This window comes from Aulonocara stuartgranti, assembly GCF_965226115.1.
Source record: "Aulonocara stuartgranti genome assembly, chromosome: 22".
In the NCBI taxonomy this organism is placed as follows: domain Eukaryota; kingdom Metazoa; phylum Chordata; class Actinopteri; order Cichliformes; family Cichlidae; genus Aulonocara; species Aulonocara stuartgranti.
Window position 1 is genome coordinate 13,936,340 of NC_138957.1, and position 21,279 is coordinate 13,957,618.

Genomic DNA, 21,279 nt, shown 5'->3' on the forward strand with positions numbered 1-21,279 from the left:
CCTTTTATGGTGACAGAACATCTACATCTGCCTTGCATGTGATTAGAGGTACAGTCAGCATCTCTGCCAGGCTGCTCTGAGAAAGTGGTGATCGTATACACTGGTGATGCTGATTAGTGCTTTTTATCTTCTGCCGAGTGTAGAGGAACAGACATTTGCTAACCTTGGGGCTGCCAAGCCAATTATGGACTGAAGTCTTATTTTTTTCCCCATCATTAGAAGATTAGGAAATTGTGATATTTTTCAAACTTCTGTGCTTCTGTTTGGATAAAGATAAATTCTGTGCAAATATATATATGTGGATATATATATATATGTATATAAATTATGTGTCCTCATTACATTTTTGTTTTTTACTTTTGACTAGAATATACTTTACAGAATTTATCTCACATTTATAGAACATAAAAGCTTAGATAAAAACCGTGCCTTTTTAGTAGTCTTGTGATTTTTACAGCTGGATGCCTCTCAAATCATCATTCCCCTCACCCATGTCTTCATCCAGGCCCATCCAGACAGAGTCCTCTCCTAATCACACTAAGTGGTAACTATTCCAGTCCGCTCAGCATCACCAGTTCCAGTAACAAAGTCTACCTGCACTGGTCCTTCGATCACACTACCAGCCACAAAGGCTTCCGCATACGCTACTCAGGTGAGTCTAAAGCAGCGATTTGCTAGCATGGGGTGCATGGCTTCTTTCGAAATCGAATTTCTCTAAAGTTTTCAAGTCTTTATGAAATTCAAGGCCAACACCGAAATGCTTAAAATGTGTGGAATGGCAGACATTGACAGCTTCATATGTACACTGGGGAATATTAACTTGATAATTCTGGACCTCGTTTGTAAATTCAGTCTCTTCAGTGGTGCGTTCGGTTTACTCTCTAAAGGAGACCAATATTTGGACTGCCAACTGCAGCTGAGATGACCAGAAATATCAGCCATCTCTATGACAACCTAGTGGGGGTGGTAGGCATCTGCAACACTTGGGAATTAGTAAACACTGTGTCTTGTATTGCCTATTATTCCTCTGTTTTGTCCTGCTCCTGTGAAGGATCTGTTGGTATACGACACCTGCATAACTCGCTGTGAATTATGACTGTGTAAATATTTAAAAGGCTCCCTCCGTTCTGTATCAACACCACTCAGCCAGATTGACTAATTGTCTCTCTCCCCTCCTCTCAGCGGAGCTTTCTGTCTCCCCAACCGGATGTTCTGCCCTATTTTTCTTTTGCCTCGTTTAATATCTTCTTCCTAAGCACTGACGGATTTTGCTGTAGCGGGTTAAGCCACAGACTGAGGTCTGTTTGAGAACCCAAGAGTTGCCTCGGTCTGTATGGAATCACCTTTTGTGGTATCTTAGTGGGAAGGAAGAAACAGATAGGACTGTGTTCAGCTATGCTCCTCATCAATCCATCTTTTCTCTGAAGGGGAAGGTATTCCATTCCATTACTTCCTGTTTTTACTCTCCATCCAAGACTTCCCTCACTGTTTCACTCCATTCATCTTCTCCGTGGATTCAATTAACTTACAGTGAGCCCGACTCTGTCGGCAGCTGCAGGGTTGATTGCAAAAAGACAAACTGTATAACAGGGCAAGTAGAAATGAACACGGGCAAATGAGCTAGACCCAGATAGAAGTAAAGAACTGAACTCAAGGGTGGCTCAGAAGCCGCCAGTCACAGTGACTGACAGGAAAAGGCCTTGCAGAGGAACATATACAGTACCTTTGCAGGGTATTTAATTTGGGTTTGCATGTCTTCTTTTTCTTATCTGTGTAGTCATCAAGAAGAACATTAATGAGAAGCCATCCTCCTGATGAGAGTGGAGATGTCTGGCTCTTCAACATTAAGCTCAGACACTACTTTTGACAGCCCAAGGCCTGCACTGAACTGCCGTGTATCATCGCCTAAGAAATCTAACGTCTTTCTTAGTGAACCTCAGTGTCAAATTCTGCATAAAGTGTGTTTTATCTAACATCTCTTCTGTGCCACAAAAAGGTCTGTCAGCTCACTTGAAAAGGCTCAAATTACCTCTCACCTTGGGAAAAAAAATGTTTCAAGGTAGCAACAGTTTAAAAATGGGCAAAAACATCCTAACCTTTGACATGGCTTTAAGATTTTATACAGCAGGGAAGAGTCATCTGATTGTCTGTTTTTAAAAAATTCACACTAACTTGAAAGAGAGGCCATTTCCATTCCCACATGTTAGCAAGTTGAATTTAAATTAGCATTTTTCTAAAAATGTAATGCAGTCAGCAGTTCCCACAGCGAGCGTCATTTCCTATGTCCCGTTATCCCGTTGCATAAATTGAAAACCGTTTTGACAATCTGTGTTTCTTTACTTAAACTCCCTCAATCTTCAGCTGATGTGCAGTGATGTGCCACGCTATTGTGAAATCTGCAAAAATACAGTTTAGGCCTGGGAGCCTTCAGTTCTTTGGAAACCTGGACTCCATCGTCGGCACCATTTGCCATGATGAATGATCATCGCCGCTACCAATTTTAACCGAAAACAACAACATACACTTTGTTCCTGCTTTTTTGTACCCGTCACTTTTACGAATCTCCTCTGGGGTAGCTGACAAACTCCAGCTTTGCTTTGCAGAACAATATTTTTCTTTAATCAATTTTTCTTGTCTCAAGTAGTTTTGGGGGGTTTTGCCAGAAAGAAATTGCAGGTTAACACTTGTATAAATTCATATCCTCCTTTATGTCACCTGGGGTAGAAGATGAAAAAGGGATCTGGGACTATTGAAAGAACATTAATCTGTCACCTTTTTTTTTAACAACTGCATCTTATTGGCTCGTGATTGTTTGTTGTCCTCATTGAACTCAATTTTATCTTTTCCTGTATCTTTTCTTTCTTTCTTTCTTTTTTTTGTGTCAAAGCTGCCTACTGCAGCCCTCCAAACAGCCCAGTAAATGGCACAGTGCACAGTCTGACAGGCACAAAACTCGGCAGCACCCTGCGTTTCAGCTGTGACCAGGGCTTTCGTCTTATTGGCCAAAGCAGTGCCACCTGTACGCGGACTGCACAGGTGATCTACCAGTGGAACGCACCGGTCCCGCTTTGCCAAGGTGAGCGGTCGGCAGCAGCAACTGATGAGTAAATAACAAATATGTTTAATAAAATCAGTAAAGGGGTCAGATAGTTTTGATTGGCCTCGATATTTTGCTCATAAAACTATTTTCACCATTATCCTTCTGATTCAGCATCTACTCTCGCACTGTTTCTCAAAAGTAATGAATTGCTCAAGTTTTAGCACACTTTAGCTAATTGGGATTCAAGAAGACATTGTGATAGCATGATTTGATAAAAACGTTTCTCTGAATCTCTGAGATTAGAGTTTGATGATGTCACCTGCAGCCCTAAGACGGTTTTAGAGGATGCACACTTCATTGTTGCTTTAGAAGATCTTCAGTTCAATTGCTTTATGTGTTAATCTGCTGGGTTTTAGCCTGTTGTTTGCTTGTCACTTTTTGAAAACGTCCAGCAGTTTAATCGATCTTTGAAACTCCCCATATTTAACAAAAACTACACAGATGTTTGATTGAATTGCTTGTTGAAAGAAAATAAATAAATAAAACAAAACAAATAAAACCACAGAGTTGTAATATATGTCTATTTTAAAAATTACTAAGTAGCATTTTAGATTTCACAAGGCTATTGTGTCACATTCATCGAGTTCCAATATCAGTGAAATGTGTTTGTGTGCGTGTTCAGATTTTCGCCTTTATTCTATAACAAAAGCATGAAATCTAAAAGCTCTATTTCCACATTCTACTTTCCACCAGCCCTGCTAACAAAATCAGCTGAAGCATAAACTCAGAGCCGCCAGTGCCAGCCATTCAGTGTCTGGTCAAGTCTGCACCAGGTGTAATCTCCACATGAATTGCATGTGTTCTCTCTACACTAGACTGTTTATATTGTGCAGATGGTGGCCCAAGCTAATGTTTACTGCACATCGGTGAAGGCTTTCACAGTGTGTTTGTACAGGAAGCCAGTTGTTAGCTAAGCACCCTGCATACAAAGATGGTTTGTGCATTTTAGTTTTTGATATCTTACCTACCTGCTGCATTTCCCCCCCTTTATTTCTTTCCCAGTCATGTCCTGTGGGATGCCAGTTCCTCCTGTTAATGGCAGCATTGCTGGCCAGGACTTCTCTCTAGGAGCCAGAGTCACCTATCAATGTAACCCTGGATTTCGGCTCTCGGGGCCCATCACCACCTCAGTGATCTGTCAGGAGTCTGGGAGGTGGAGCCCCATAGAGGCCCCACCTAGATGTATTCGTGAGTATAGTAGTGGTTTGCAGTCACAAGTAGAAAAAAAACCAAATCATTACAAAAAAGCCACCACCAACAAGAAAAAAAGAATTAATCTGAATGAATTATGGTTTGATCTTTGATCTTCCAGCTGTCACCTGCCCCGACATTGGTCACTCTGCAGTGGAACATGGGAGATGGAGGCTAATCTATGGGACTCAAAACCAATATGATGCTATCATGATGCTCACTTGCGACCCAGGATATTATTACAGAGGTCAAAGGGTAATTCGCTGCCAAGCCAACAGCACATGGAACTATCCAAATCCTCGCCCAGTTTGCGAGAGTGAGTGTAAACAGTTTTCTTACTTTAAAGACTTTTAACATCTTGCTCATCTGACCCAAACAAAAAGAATGGAGCCAAACAGAACTGTTTTCTAATCAATGGGAATCTATACCCATTTGTGTTTTTCCCCCCATTTCAGTCATCTCCTGCGGGGACCTCGGGACTCCACCGAACGGACACAAGATTGGAACCCTTACTGTGTATGGAGCTACAGCTATTTTCTCATGCAACACGGGCTATACCTTGGTGGGCTCTCGGGTGCGAGAGTGTATGTCCAACGGGCTTTGGAGTGGAACACAGGTCCAGTGCCTGGGTGAGAGCTTAAACACCCTAAAATGTTTTACTACTTTCCATGTGTCCTGCACTTTGCTTCAAGCATTATTAGCAACACTTACGTGGGACTTTTTCTTTTTTTTCTCTTGATCATCCTCAGCGGGCCATTGTGGTACTCCAGAGCCAATAGTGAATGGCCAGATCATTGGGGAGAATTATAACTATCGAGGCAGCGTTGTGTACCAGTGTAACCCAGGATTTCGGCTCATTGGAGTGTCAGTGCGAGTCTGTGAACAGGATCACCACTGGTCAGGACATACTCCTGTTTGTGTTTGTAAGTGCCACAGCAAACACCTATTATTTGTAAAGCTGTGTGTGTTGTAAGCTAGTGCGTGTCTGACTTTCTCTCTCTGCTTAAAGTGCCGTAGTGATTTTTAGTAAATGGACACACATGTCGTCTTGTTCTGATCATAACTCACTAACTGACTGCCAGTTCATAGTGATTATACTTGGGCCTGCTGGCACTAATCACCAGTTATTTTATTGCTGCAAGCATTTTTACTTAGAAGCTTCTATATATGTTTTGCACTTTTACTTACAAAGACAAAATTATTATTCCAAAAGAATGCATGGTATTTGTCTTTTAATACAAATAATTTTGTAAGAAGATTACTTTACAAGATGCCAGCGGTTAAATAATAATAATAATAATAATAATACATTTTATTTAAATAGCGCCTTTCAAAGCACCCAAGGACACTGTACAACAGATAAAAACTGGAAATATACACAATGATAAGAATAGAAGATAAAAGTTAAAACATACAGAAATTTAAGAATAGGCAATTTTAAACAAATGAGTTTTAAGGGTGGACTTAAAAAGAGAGAATGAGCTAATATTTCTGAGGTCCGGGGGTAGGGAATTCCAAAGTCGAGGGGCAGAGCAACTAAAGGCCCTCCCTCCCATTGTGATCAGACGAGCAGAGGGAACAGAGAGAGAAAGAGAAGATGAAGATCTGAGGCAGCGGGATGGGAGCTTCATCTGTAATAAGTCAGAGAGGTACGGTGGAGAGAGAGAGTGAATAGCCTTGAATGTATACAGAATTATTTTAAAATGGATGCGAAATTTGACCGGGAGCCAGTGAAGTTGCTTCAGGATTGGGGAGATGTGGTGGGTAGAAGAAGTCCTAGTAATAATACGGGCAGCAGAGTTCTGGACACGTTGGAGCTTGTTGATAGATTTTTGTGTGAGGCCAAATAATAATGAGTTGCAGTAGTCAATTCTAGAGATAACAAGATTATGGATGAGAATGGCAGTGGCGTAAGGTGTGAGGAAGGGGCGGAGGCGATTAATGTTACGGAGTTGGAAATATGCTGCACGTGTAATATTATTGATATGCGAGTTAAAGGATAATGTGCTATCGAGAATGACACCCAAGCTTTTCACAGAAGGAGAGATAGGGACCAGCGAGTTATTGATGGTGAGAGAGAAATTGTTAATTCTGGATAGCAGTCGTTTGGTGCCAACCAGAAGAAGTTCCGATTTATTGCTGTTGAGTTTAAGAAAGTTGGAGGAGAACCAAGAATTGAGTTCAGCTAGACAGAGGATAAGGGAGGGTGGAGGAAGAGTAGAGTCAGGTTTGGTAGAGAGATAGAGCTGGGTGTCATCGGCGTAGCAGTGGAACTGAATATTATATTTACGAAAAATATATCCGAGTGGAAGAAGGTAGATGATGAAGAGAAGGGGCCCGAGGACAGATCCCTGGGGCACGCCAGTGGATAAAGGAGAAAGTTGAGAAGTGAAGGATTTTAATTGAATGAACTGAGTGCGATCAGATAGATATGATTTAAACCAGGCTAGTGGAGTGTGAGAGAGACCAATAGAAGCTAATCTGCTAAGGAGAATGGGATGAGAGATGGTGTCAAAAGCTGCACTCAGATCAAGAAGAATAAGGATGGAGAGGAGACCAGAATCAGCTGCTATAAGAAGGTCGTTTGTTATTTTTATAAGAGCAGTTTCAGTGCTATGTAAAGGACGAAAGCCGGACTGGAACTGTTCGTAGAGGTTATTATCAGTTAGGTGAAGATGGACTTGTGAAGCAACTATTTTTTCAAGGATTTTTGAGAGAAATGGTAGATTGGAGATAGGACGAAAGTTATTAAAGTTGTTGGGATCTAGACCAGTTTTTTTCAGGATTGGGGTAATAGCAGCAACTTTGAAGGAAGCAGGAACAGTTCCAGTGGTGAGTGAAGAGTGAATAATAGCAGATATGAGGGGAAGGAGAGGGAGTAAGCAGGCTTTAACGAGGACAGTGGGGATAGGATCGAGCTGGCAGGTAGAAGGCTTTGATTTATGGATGAGATCAGCAATATCAGCTAAGGATGGAAGTTGAAAAACAGAGAGGAAGTGAGAAGGGGGGGAGTTAGGACAGAGAAGCTACATTGAGCATTAGGGTCCAGGTCTAAGTGTATTTTATGAATTTTATCCTCTATAAGAAAACTGGCCTTACTATTCATAAGGATATGTTTAATAACCACGTTCTGTTTTACCAGGAATGTATTAGTCAAACCAAATCTGCTTACTACTCTGCTATTGTCTGCTCAAGTAAGAACTCTACCAAGACCCTTTTCTCACTATTCAATTCTTTTAACAGGCCACCTGATTCTCTCCCTGCTCATCTCTATTCATCTAACTTCTGTGATGCTCTAATGCTATTCTTTATGGCGTTCAAGCTGTCGGCCTTTAGCTTTCAGTAGCCGGAGTTCAGGGGTGTACCAGGGTGCAGAGCGAGAAAAAAGTACAGTTCTGGTTTTTTGTGGAGCCAGGGAATTTAAAATACTACTAAGGCTATGATTATAAAAAAGTACCAGGTCCTCTTGAATAGCTAAATTGTTAGAAGACAAGCAGCTAGAAAAAGCAGAGGAAAAAGCAGACATGTCACTGGTGTAGAGCCTGTGGCTTTAGTATCTTTTGTTTTGTTTTGTAATACAGGCCTTACTAAGGTGGTGGTGTTAAGCCCATTCATTCACTCAACTGCTCAGCAAGTGTGTAGACATGACTTTCTTTCTCCCTTGACTCTCTCAGCCATCACCTGTGGCCACCCTGGCAACCCTACCTTTGGTATGACCCAAGGAACCCAGTTTAACCTAAACGATGTCGTGCGTTTCATCTGCAATACTGGATACGTTCTACAAGGGGCTGTAAAATCGACTTGCCAGGCCAACGGGCAGTGGAGCAACATCCTACCCAGGTGTAAAAGTGAGTGCCAAATCAATGCTCAGTACCTTATTGCTGAAATTCCAAGAATACATGTGAAGATAAAAAAAATATATGTGCGGGATGTCATCTTTTACCAGATCCTGTGACCAGTGTGATGTTCATTATTTCTTTAAAAGCAAAGGAAACAAAGTTGGTTAACAGCCGTGTGTAGACAAACTAGTGTGACAGTTTATCCACGACAACTCCATCATTTCAAAATATATGTATCCATTTTTAATATAAAAAGAAATGATGACCTCACAGCCCATTGTTCGCTAGTGATCCTAGTTTCAGTCACTGTGCTAATGTACTGTTTATAAGGTTGTAGAAACCTGCAGTCAGCTGAGACTGAAGAAGTTCCAGCTGAAAAGTTTCTCCCACTGAAAACGCAATGACCAGATGCGTTGTGGAAAGTTGTGGAAAGAGACGACAGTTAAAAATACATAAATGCAAAAAAAAACCCCATAGCTTTTGATTCCAAAATAAAAATCTAATGCAAATTCCAGATTTTTAATAATATGAATACAATAATAATAATGACAGTGCATTAGGAGCAGTTGTTGACTTGAAGCTTTATCAGAAAGGAAAGTTTAAGCCTAACCTTAAAAGCAGTGTTTGTCATGAATTCAAACTGGGAGCTGGTTCCACAGAAGAGGGGCTCTAAGCTGAAGGCTCTGCTTCCCTTTCTATTTTTAAATACCCTGGGAACCACAAGTAAGCCTGCACTCTGAGAGCAAAGTGCTCTGTTGGGGTGATACAGCACTATGAGGTCTTTAAGATAAGATGGGACCTGATTATTCAAGACCTTGTATGTGAGGAGCAGGATTTTAAATTCAATACTAGATTAATAAGAAGCCAATGAAGAGAAGCTAATGTGGGAGGAATATGCGCCCTCTTTGTCATCCCTGTCAGTACTCTTGTTGCACCAGTCTGGATCAGATGGATCAAAGGCTGAGATAATAATGAGTTACAATAGTCCAGCATTAGGCACAAGTCTTGTTGAGGTATTCAAAACCACGCTAGCGTTGGTACCTGATGCAAAAAGTGAGTTTGTATCTACACCCTTGCTTATGGAGGTGCAGGTATTTTTTACTCTCCCCCAATCACAATGAGAGCGCAGGCGAAGCACAGCAGCATCTGGGGAGAGGAAGAGTTTAACTGACACGTATTAGAGGAAAATGAAATGAAACTCAAAGAGAAGACCCGATCATTTAATTACCGCAGTTTCAACCATATGGTCCGTGGAGGTTCTGGGTAATATTTACATGTCGTATTATTTCCTCTTAGCCTACCTGCCTCTGTTACACCCTTAGGCTCACCTGTCTGTCAGAGAGACAAAGTCAGTTAATAACCATGCAGAGAGAGCCAAGAAACAATCGCAGAATCCTTGAGCTTGTATGAAAGGCAGCCGCCTTTGGAGTCCTGGCTTTAGCTCTGAATAAGAAGTACCCTGCTTTGCTTTGAATGAGCGAGGCAAGGACTTTTAATTTGACAGTGTTTTCGTGACAAGCGGCGCATCTCAGGCACTCGTGTCTGTCTCTAAGTCCGCAGAAACGGGCCGCTCGCAAGGTCGGGCCCTAAATGTGACAAGACAGTGACAGAACCGGAGACTGATGGACTCATGAGTTTGTTTTAAATGAGGAGAAAAAGAATGTGGCCTCTTTTTTTTCCCGACACTTCTGATGGGATGGGGAGGTTACAAGTCTCACAGGAATGCTTCTTTGGTTAATAAAAAAGGGGAGAAGCACATTTGGCTGCTGCATGCATAAGCAGGCGAGATTTTCTCCCAGACATACGCTTTAAATCTCTTCGCTCTAGCAGTGACATCATATTAGCATTGGCCTTGTTTCGATGCAGATGCTGACTCTGAGGGGGCTTTTTTTTATGTGAATGCTGTGTTGGTGGAGGATGCGTGCGTTCGACGGCCATTATCCCCACTGTTGATGTGGAGACATAAGTAGCTTAGAGGTCTCGTTGTCAATCAGATTTATCACCGTAATTATAGCAATCGAGGCGTATTTAGTGAAGTGTGCTCTCCTGTCTGGCATGTACTTCCTCCCTGAGTGGAAAACTGTGCAGTAATAACACCTCAGTTCTAACTAAACCTTTAGCTTTTCTCTTAGATGAAAACATAGAGAGAAATAGACGCAGAAGGCAGAAAAAAGGGGTAAGGGCGGGAGTCAGTCAGACAAAGCTAATGATTTCCATGGTCTAGATTTTAACTATAAGAGTTCGTAGGTGCCATCAATAATGCAGGGAACACGAGAGCACCGTCAGTGCAGCCAGTCTTCTGCCCCTCTTTAATCACCAATTTTAGTTGCAGCTATACTTGCCTTTCTTGGAAGACTCGTGCGTGTTTGTCTTTCGGTGATAAAAGCGAAGAGACGCAGGATAGAAAAAAAGACCCTTTGACATACCACTTACAGGGCTGTTACTTGACAGAAGGCCAAGAGGAGGAGAGGGTAACCAGGGTCCCCGCTTCTGAGTTGAACAGAGATGAATTACCTCATCCCTTCTTCCCCTCTCCCATTTTAGTCGTCTTTTCCTTTCATCCTTTTACTTCCCTTCTCTCCACACACAAGAATTTACCAGGAGGTCAGTCATTTTAGATGAGTGTTGGATCGCTTTGGAGTGTCTCTGTGTGTCTGTGTGTGTCTGTGTGTGTTGCCTGAGTACATTTTTTCAAAAACTGAATTCCGAGCTTGGAAAGCCTCGCGCTGAAGCAGCTCCACTGCTTCAAATGCGCTTTGTAGTGTTATTATGCGGTAAGTTGTAAATGATGGCACCACAGGTCAGCGCTCCGATGGAAGGAATACATTATAATAGGTATTTGGGGGATGATTTAGCTGTGCTGGCCAGCTTGGGAGCAGGAGAATGAGCAAGCTTTTAGGCATATTAGCATACAATAGGTTCATTTTGGCTGTAGCTAAGGCATACTCATGGGGGCGAGACTGGCAAGGCCAACTGGGGCATAATGGCTGCGTGGGCACTCCCAGACAGCGTTGTAGAGGCCATTAGAACTTTGGCTCCGTAGTACACATTTAGTGGCGGTTAACGGTATAGACTAGAAAGCAGCTGCTCCCCAATGTGTGCTGACTTTGTCGAGGTAATATCAGATTTCAGTTTGCTTGCTTTGGTAACATTCTTCAGCTCACATTCTGTTACGACTTTTAGTATATTCGCCACTATCAGGGCCTATTTCTCACTAACTTTGTACAGCACAGCCCTCCACCCTCTCCCGTGCTGTCCCTCACTCATCCCTCATTCTCCCCTTCCCTAACTCTCTCCATCTGGTGTTAAACTGACATGGTGCCTCTTCTCCTGTGAGCTTTCCATCCATCACCATCTCTGCACCACGACGGCCGGCAGAAGACTGCCTCTAATGAAGCAAATGTTTATTTCCGGAGTCTGCCTCCTACTTCATTTGGATTGGGGTGGATAGATGGAGGGGCGGAAGGAGTCGATGGGGAAAGTAATGGACAGAGTTGGCATGAAGAAAAATAAACCAAAAAAACTATGCTTCTAAAACTGAGTCTCTATGTGGGAGACAGTCATATCAATATCAGGACATGTGGTCTATTACCAGTATGAGAGTCTTCTTTCATCTTTCTTGCTATTAACTGTAAAAAGGAAAATGTAAATGCTTATTGCTTAATGTGTTGTTTTTTGCAGTCTCGCTAACTCCCTCGCTCCCCTCTGTGTTCCTTTCTTTCAGTTGTTAACTGCACAGAGCCAGGACATGTGGAGAACAGCATTAGGCAGGTACTGTCCAGCGGGCCGCATCGCTACAGCTTCCAAACCACTGTGTCATATCGCTGTAGTCCAGGCTACTACCTGCTGGGCACCAGCTCGATCTCCTGTCAGGGAGATGGCACCTGGGACCGCTCCCTACCCAAATGCCTGTGTGAGTAATCTCTGGGTTGTTGTAGGTGATGAGGCATATTGTTTTGTTTATTTGTTTGCATTATACACTGAATAAGATCACTTAGATCACATCCAGCTGATCAGAGCAGACTCATAAATTTGTACAAATAACACATTTTAAGGAAATCAGTGTATTTATATCGGCTGATATTTCAGATACCGGTAGTGAAAATCCGATATTGGTTGAACTCTTCCTGAACAGTTATACAGGGAGTGCAGAATTATTGGGCAAATGAGTCAAAGGAGCTTGCAAAGAAAAGCGTCTGGACTTCTTTAAGTTGCTTGAAAACGTTTCACCTCTCATCCGAGAAGCTTCTTCAGTTCTAAGGTCAAATGGTGGAGAGTCCCAGATATAAACCTAGTGGGAGTAACCCCCCACAGAGGGACAAAAGGACCCCCTGATGATCCTCTAATCGCCTGAGCCAAGGTGTGAAACTGTGCAAAGAGGCACAGAAAAGAAGACCAGACACCAGTGAGGGAGGATAAGAAGGACAGACGCAACAACATTGTCATCCCCTATGTAGCCGGTGTATCAGAGAAACTCGGGAGAGTTTTCTCCAAGCACGACATCCCGGTGCATTTCAGACCCAGCAACACGCTCAGACAAAAACTGGTTCACCCAAAAGACAAAACGCCAAAACACAAACTTAACAATGTGGTGTATGCTGTACAGTGCAGCGAGGAATGCTCAGACCTCTACATTGGAGAGACCAAACAGCCACTTCACAAGCGCATGGCACAACACAGAAGAGCCACCTCCACAGGACAAGACTCAGCAGTCCATCTGCATCTTAAGGATAAAGGACACTCTTTCGAGGATGCCAATGTTCACATTTTGGGCAGAGAGGACAGATGGTTTGAAAGAGGAGTGAAAGAAGCCATCTATGTCCACTGTGAGCGACCATCTTTGAACAGAGGCGGGGGTTTACGACACCAACTCTCTGCCATCTATAATCCAGTTTTGAGATCCCTTCCCAGATGCCTTAACGCCCACTCACATCCTGGGCCATCTGACCTCAGGAATTCGCATGATAAGGTGGGGCCAGGTTTCACAATGAACACACCCGAAACTCTGGCTGATTGGGACCCACGCCCAGTTTCACACCTAGGCTCAGGCGATTAGAGGATCATCAGGGGGTCCTTTTGTCCCTCTGTGGGGGGTCACTCCCACTAGGTTTATATCTGGGACTCTCCACCATTTGACCTTAGAACTGAAGAAGCTTCTCGGATGAGAGGTGAAACGTCTTCAAGCAACTTAAAGAAGTCCAGACGCTTTTCTTTGCAAGCTCCTTTGACTACGATGACCTGGATGACTGAGAACCTTCACAAACATTAGGCAAATGAGTATTTTGTCCACATCATCCTCTTCATGCATGTAGTCTTACTCCAAGTTGTATAGGCTCGAAAGCCTACTACCAATTAAGCATATTAGGTGATGTGCATCTCTGTAATGAGAAGGGGTGTGGTCTAATGACATCAACACCCTATATCAGGTGTGCATAATTATTAGGCAATGTCCTTTCCTTTGGCAAAATGGGTCAAAAGAAGGACTTGACAGGCTCAGAAAAGTCAAAAACAGTGAGATATCTTGCAGAGGGATGCAGCAGTCTCAAAATTGCAAAGCTTCTGAAGCGTGATCATCGAACAATCAAGCGTTTCATTCAAAATAGTCAACAGGGTCGCAAGAAGCGTGTGGAAAAACCAAGGCGCAAAATAACTGCCCATTAACTGAGAAAAGTCAAGCGTGCAGCTGCCAAGATGCCACTTGCCACCAGTTTGGCCATATTTCAGAGCTGCAACATCACTGGAGTGCCCAAAAGCACAAGGTGTGCAATACTCAGAGACATGGCCAAGGTAAGAAAGGCTGAAAGACGACCACCACTGAACAAGACACACAAGCTGAAACGTCAAGACTGGGCCAAGAAATATCTCAAGACTGGTTTTTCTAAGGTTTTATGGACTGATGAAATGAGAGTGAGTCTTGATGGGCCAGATGGATGGGCCCGTGGCTGGATTGGTAAAGGGCAGAGAGCTCCAGTCTGAGTCAGACGCCAGCAAGGTGGAGGTGGAGTACTGGTTTGGGCTGGTATCATCAAAGATGAGCTTGTGGGGCCTTTCCGGGTTGAGGATGGAGTCAAGCTCAACTCCCAGTCCTACTGCCAGTTTCTGGAAGACACCTTCTTCAAGCAGTGGTACAGGAAGAAGTCTGCATCCTTCAAGAAAAACATGATTTTCATGCAGGACAATGCTCCATCACACGCGTCCAAGTACTCCACAGTGTGGCTGGCAAGAAAGGGTATAAAAGAAGAAAAACTAATGACATGGCCACCTTGTTCACCTGATCTGAACCCCATTGAGAACCTGTGGTCCATCATCAAATGTGAGATTTACAAGGAGGGAAAACAGTACACCTCTCTGAACAGTGTCTGGGAGGCTGTGGTTGCTGCTGCACGCAATGTTGATGGTGAACAGATCAAAACACTGACAGAATCCATGGATGGCAGGCTTTTGAGTGTCCTTGCAAAGAAAGGTGGCTATATTGGTCGCTGATTTGTTTTTGTTTTGTTTTTGAATGTCAGAAATGTATATTTGTGAATGTGGAGATGTTATATTGGTTTCACTGGTAAAAATAAATAATTGAAATGGGTATATATTTGTTTTTTGTTAAGTTGCCTAATAATTATGCACAGTAATAGTCACCTGCACACACAGATATCCCCCTAAAATAGCTAAAACTAAAAACAAACTAAAAACTACTTCCAAAAACATTCAGCTTTGATATTAAGTTTTTTGGGTTCATTGAGAACATGGTTGTTGTTCAATAATAAAATTATTCCTCAAAAATACAACTTGCCTAATAATTCTGCACTCCCTGTATAGACGTATATGAGACAAAAACCTTATTTTTAAGACTTCATTTATGATCTTTGTAAACACTTTCCTGATGAACTGATCTCCTCAATGAGTAGTTTCAAATCTTACTTATTAAAATACAATATTTTGTTTGTCTTATTTTTTTTGTTGTTGTAATAGACATTTACAGAGGGTATACTTTAAGGCACCTGGGCTTGCTACCATCAGATTAGGCAGCGTTCTTGGTTCCTCTGTCAGACTGACTCGTTGTTCCTGGTGTCTGGTTTAAATAAACAAAAACATGGTAATAGGCAAAACACTCAATTTCAATCTTCAAAACAGGAGCCCAAAAAACTAAGGGGTGATGTTACACCAGCTCTTTTAGCTATTCTTACAGATAATTATTTTTTACAACTTTACAGCAGAGGAAAGATACCCACACTGTTAGTAAATATAAAGTATTGTATTCATTTTAAATCAACATATTCAACATGTGATGCCTAAAACGTTTCTTTGCTCTGTTCGGACAGTGGTGCTGTGTGACCGCCCCAGCGTGCCTCCTTACACCCAGCTTTCAGGTGACCGTCGAACAGTGGGCTCCGTCATTCGCTACAGTTGCATCGGTCAGCGTAGCATCATTGGCAATACAACAAGAATGTGCCAGCTGGATGGGCAGTGGAGCGGCTCGCCACCACATTGCTCTGGTATGGAAAAATACACCCAGAATGAGAGTTCGAAATGCTTAACCTGACAATATTTTCTGAAGGAGATCCATAAGAAAAGACTCTAACCATCGAAATTCCATTCATATTTTGGGGTGTTTCCTGTGCTAAGCCACACGTTTTGGGTTTCTTTGCATTCTTTGCATATTTCCCCATCTAATAATTGATTATTCAGATGCAATAGCATCGCCCAGTCACACTGAGGCCCTCACAACGGCATGCCAACAAATAAAGAGTTTAGGTGGCAGCTGCTGGAAGGTAATGAGCAAAGTAGGTGGACCAAAGATGGAGTTGCCTGTCTGTGTCACAGACCTGAAGGGCAAAGAAAGTGTCCTCCATAAAACTGTTTTAATCTGCTCACATTAGACTGAGGAACATCAATGCCCATACTTCAGCCGGGTTATGAAGCAGTATAAAGACGTCAGCCCCCCCTTACTCCCACTCCTCTAACAGCGCTTTGCTTCAGGGATTCAACTATAGTCGCGCAGGGAAAAAGGCTGTGGGGAAGCCCATACATCCAAATGCATATCCACAAAGTACAGACATAGAGACACACAAGCAGTTTAAAATAAAGTACCATTCTGACAGTTTAATGTCATAATTCATGACATCCATATATGGTATATCCTGCAGATTGCCAGTGTTCTCTCGACAGGCAATAAACACAACATTTTTATAAAGATTTGGCCGACTTTCTTAGCTGTGCGCTATTAAAGCGATGTTGGATGGTGCCTTGTAAAATGAGCAGCAGTGCTAAGCGTTTTGAGCTTGTTTAAATGGAAGACCTGGAATTATTGAAGGAAGGTGTAAAAGATATGTCAAAGCAGTGAAATGAAAAAGTCACATCATTTTTTACGTGTTCACCGTGCTGAATAAAGAGCAGTAAAATGTGTTTGGAAGTAACTGACTCTGTAGTGAGGTGAGAAAATATAGAGCACATTTCTCATATGTGTTCGGGTTGTCAGAAATTATTTGTTTCGTGCTACGTTTAGTTTTTATTTCTTTGTCATTTTTTTTTTCAGGAGAGGCTGCTGGGTTGTGCGGTGATCCGGGCGTTCCCGTGCATGGGATCCGTCTAGGAGAGGAGTTTACGGTGGGCAGTGTTGTCCGCTTCAGCTGTGAGCCAGGCTATGCGCTGAAGGGCTCTCCGGAGAGAACCTGTCTGGCCAATGGAAGCTGGCTGGGCACACAACCAGAGTGCCATGGTAAGGAATATATACTCTTATTTGTTCTCATAGGCTGGTACAAATGGGCGGTCGAGTCATGTTTTTGTAAATTGAAACTCACACATCAATTCAACAACTGGATCTGACTTCTGAGCTTTTCCAGGAACGAGACCATGTCAGTCGTCAAACTTAACCATTGAATGGATATATGCAGTATGGACTTGTCTCCTTCTATCATCACCCTTACAGAGATATTAAAGCTTCATGTGAGGTTTGGTTGAGAGCTGCATGTGTGCAGGAAACTATTGTGTACTGTCAGAGTAAGAAGTGCCAAAATCATAGCTATTTGCTGGCTGTCTTTAGGTCTTTAGAAGCATATAGCTGGAGTCGTGAACGTATACCTGGTGATAATTTAGGTACTTCACAGTGAGTGCTGTACTTCAGAAAATCTGTGTGTTTTCAGATATTTTATTATACTGAATCTTCTTCTGAGTGAAGAGCTCTAAAGATACTGGGATTCGGTGAGGTAAGAGTAAGATAGGATCAATAGGTGGATTGATGTGGAATCTTTCAAATTGTGAAAAAGAGGGTGCTGAGCACTAAGGTAAAGCCCTCAATTTAGCTGTCAATTGAAGTTCCAACCCGCCTTCGCCTTTGAGCTTTTGGTGCTCCAGTATCAAGTGAGGGCTTGGAATACAACAGCTGCTTCAGAGGTTGTTCGAGAACCCGATCACGGTGCCTTCCCCTGTGTACTGTGGAAATATTCTGGACATGTCCAACTAGAGACCCTGGAGCAAACCCAGAAGATGATAGAAGGGTTACATATCCCTGGGAACACCTCAAGATTCCTTATGAGGAATTGGAGAACCTGTTTGAGGAAACCACCACAACCCGAACCTGGAAAACTACAGGGAGATATATAAGCACATAAATAGCACATTTACATTTCCTTTTGCTCTATTTTAGTAATTTATGCACAAAGTTTGCTTTGACTTTTTGTGAAGCTAGACTTTAATTTCTAGTGCAACAGACACGTAATGAGTGAAATATATCTACCAAAACTGTGCTTGAGGTGGCAGCGCGGGTTCACTAATTGCAGGTTTGGTTCCTCAGTTTCCTCATGTCACCATAAAGTTGTTGGGCAAGACAATGAAAACCCAAGGTGCTCTTAATGACGGGTGAGCACCTTGCGTGGTAGCTTTACCATAACTCGGAAGTGTGTGAATGAGTGAATAATGATAATAGTAGCCTCATCAAGTCCACGGCACAAAGTGGAGCAACATCCCCCCCCAAAAAAAAACAGAAAATCATCAGCTGGAAATGGTTATTACTAACGCGACAATCAGCGACTGTGTAATTAGGTGTTGCCTTTTCAGTTTCATTGAGAAACTCGTAAAATATGCATTTATTGTGTATTTGTAAGTGATTAAACAGAAGAGAGCACATTACAGAGAATGCGTTCTCTATTGAGCACTATAAAGGTTTGCATATTTGTCCTTGTGCAACACTGCGTCTATTCCATTGCAGTCATTTGGGGGGCAAAAAACCCCAAAATAGTTTGCTGAATGTGTATTTTGTGCGCAGTCGATGGATTTAAGCTTTTCGCTGAAGCACACTTTATTAATATTGCTGAAATAGAAGACATTATGCACAATGAGAAAACAAAACAGCAGTTATTCTTCCATCAAACATCTGGAAGGCAGGAAAAGGGAAAGAAGTGTTTGTGAGTGTGCTTGGAGTTTAGATTATTAACACATCAGTGAGTATGACTAGTATGTATAGTATGGTTTATATACCTGAAGTTTTTTTTCTATTTTCCCTTTCATATCAGCTTTAGAAGTGCTATAGTAATAGGAGTATTACTCCAAAAACACCCATATATTTTTTCCTGTTTTTTTTCTATGTTGCCCTCTGTGTGTTAAACTACATTTTTCTTTCTGCACTCTAGAATTATAGAATCACTGATACGCTCGGTTTGCCATTTTGGCGAGGTCTCTTGGCAGCTATCTGGTTGTATTTCTTTGTCCCTGCCCTTTTGTTGCTCTCCATATAAACCTGGCCCTTTTCTTCCATAATCCTAGTCCAGAGTGTGTGATTTCCAGAAGCATCATCCAGTCTCATGGGCTTTTTCCACTTGTGCTCTCAGCACCCCTCCACACATTCACACAGACCCCTCTCTCACACACACCACCACCACCAACACGACCACGTCTTTCCTTCGCCTCACTCTGTGTCGATGCCTCTCTGGTATGTGTGTGGTATGCCCACTGGCTGAGGTTGCCCACCTGTTCTCACTTGGCACTGACTTCAAGGGCCAGGCCACATCTGGTCATTAAGGGAGGCCGATCATGTCCACAGGGCTCTGAGGGCCCGGGGCAAGCTGGAGACAGTAATGAACAGAACCATTGCTGGCGGCCGGACAGACACTGAGGGATTTTCTGTGCAAAGGATGTGTCCATCAAAGCAGAGTTACTTATGAAGCAGGACACAGGGGAGTATGAGTAGTGTTAGAGTGGATGGATGAAGAACAGAGAAAAAGAGGAAAAAAGCCGAGTGATGATGCACATCAAATATGTCGATTAATTAAAAGTAATTTTGTAAAATACATAGTTTGATTTTTCCAAAATGCATACAAATAAAACTCTTACATTGATGCGGAAGTCATCTTTCAAGAAAAGAAACACCGAAATAATGTGCTTTATGCATATTACAAAATAAATATATGTAATTATAGGCTTTGGGATTTTAGAGTGAAAGGTTTGAAGGTTAAATAGAAAATAAATGAGTGAAATGAAGGAATTAAAAAAAGATTTAAATAATTTCTCATGTATAATTCAGACTTTTGTCTCTGATCTTTTTAAAATAATCAATTAAGTTAAATTAAATTCCACACCAAAGACCTAATGCTCTTTCACATCTCTTCTATTTTCCTAGTGCTGGTTATCGGTAAATGAATATGACTTATTTTAATGGTTTCTCTCTCTTTTCTCTGTTTTTTTCTCTCTTTTATTTGCAGTGGTTTCTTGTGGAAATCCAGGAACTCCACGGAATGCCCAGATCCTCATTCACGATGGCCTGACTTTTTCCAGATCCATCACTTACGCTTGCAGGGAGGGCTACTACTCTACTGGACTCCTGACCCGGCACTGCACTGTTAACGGGACTTGGACCGGCAACATGCCTGAGTGCTCAGGTAATTAACAGCTCCCACAAAAGAACTTCTCAGGACTGTCAGATTATCAATAGTTAAATGATAATAGTTTCGTTTTCTGTGCTTGATTTTGTTTCCACGAAGGCTTTGCTTTTAGAGAAGGGAAATATAAAATTTAGTTATTTAATGCTCCACAAGAATTGTAAGAGAACACGTGAGTCACAATAATTGCTTCTAGTGGCCTTTGTTTTAGTGGTGGATCGCTCATGTGGTTCACTGGCTCAGCTGGAGGAAATTGGTACGATTCATGGTCCATTTCAAGGGCCTGACTGACAGCCCTTTGTCATCATGTCTCACAAAAGACGTGTGGCTGCTGTACAGAACCAAGAGACCCCAGCAAATAGAGGTCACTAAGAGAACCAGTTTCTTCTGAATGGAGGGGATAAAGCCCTAAGCAGCACCATTATGGATTTCAGAACTACGTAATTCATAGAAGTGAATGTGGTACGTGTTGAAGCTCTTTGGAAGGGCACCTGGAGGCAGAGAGGGAGGCACATGTGAGGCGAAGCAATTCTGGCTGAATGATTTCTATTGATTTGAAGGAAAAACTCTATGTCAAGGCCATGCTTGACAAAGATGGCTACAGGAACGGGAAGATGTGGCAATGACACTGGATTTTGTAGATGAAATTTATACTTGCATCGTTATTATATTATGGAAGAGGGGAATGATCTCAGTGCGCGTCAGTTCTGTGTGTGTTGTTAAAGAGATGACAGTCCTGGAAAGGTATTGTGGTTCCAGGTAGAATCTTGCCAGCCAGGCTTTGCCGGGAAAAGAGGAGCCACTCCACTTCCAAGAGGACCAGCTCCCTCACCCTGTATTGAATATTGCTGAAACATGCATGTACACATTTTGCAGTGCCTTTTTGTCCCAAGGCATCTAAGCTCAAGTTGTCATATGGCCTGGATTTTCCTTCTTTGATATTTACAGCAGAGCTGAGCAGCAAGGCTGCTGAGTCACACTGTGGAATTCTCTCTGTTGTTACTCAATCATGCTGTTTTCCCTGCAGGATGTAAAAAGTACAATAAAGGAGAAATGTGGTTCATTTTGGAACTATAGGGAGCGACCACAGACGGATACTCAACACAAGATTTTGTGTCTGCATCCTAAAAACTCAAAATAGGAAACAAACTACAAGAAGAGAGCTGTGATAGTTGCATAGCTCTCGTGTGCCCTAAACCCAGTGTTATCTAAAAGAGGTTGTTTATAAGTTAACAGAGGGTTAATGGTCCATTCAATAACATCAGAAATTTTCAGTTTGTGT

At 42.3% G+C, this 21,279-nt stretch overlaps 1 protein-coding gene across 1 annotated transcript in view; it reads left to right on the forward strand.

The window, feature by feature from the left end:
- The window catches only part of csmd2 (CUB and Sushi multiple domains 2), a 275,217-nt gene that overhangs the window by 232,776 nt on the left and 21,162 nt on the right, over positions 1 to 21,279 (forward strand). Inside the window, exons 49-59 of the mRNA XM_082521466.1 lie at positions 506 to 652; positions 2,888 to 3,076; positions 4,103 to 4,288; positions 4,413 to 4,607; positions 4,747 to 4,920; positions 5,041 to 5,214; positions 7,966 to 8,139; positions 11,855 to 12,043; positions 15,447 to 15,620; positions 16,661 to 16,843; positions 19,821 to 19,997. Of these exons, the coding sequence (XP_082377592.1) occupies positions 506 to 652; positions 2,888 to 3,076; positions 4,103 to 4,288; positions 4,413 to 4,607; positions 4,747 to 4,920; positions 5,041 to 5,214; positions 7,966 to 8,139; positions 11,855 to 12,043; positions 15,447 to 15,620; positions 16,661 to 16,843; positions 19,821 to 19,997 (1,962 nt within the window). The remainder of the gene's footprint in view (positions 1 to 505; positions 653 to 2,887; positions 3,077 to 4,102; positions 4,289 to 4,412; positions 4,608 to 4,746; positions 4,921 to 5,040; positions 5,215 to 7,965; positions 8,140 to 11,854; positions 12,044 to 15,446; positions 15,621 to 16,660; positions 16,844 to 19,820; positions 19,998 to 21,279) is intronic.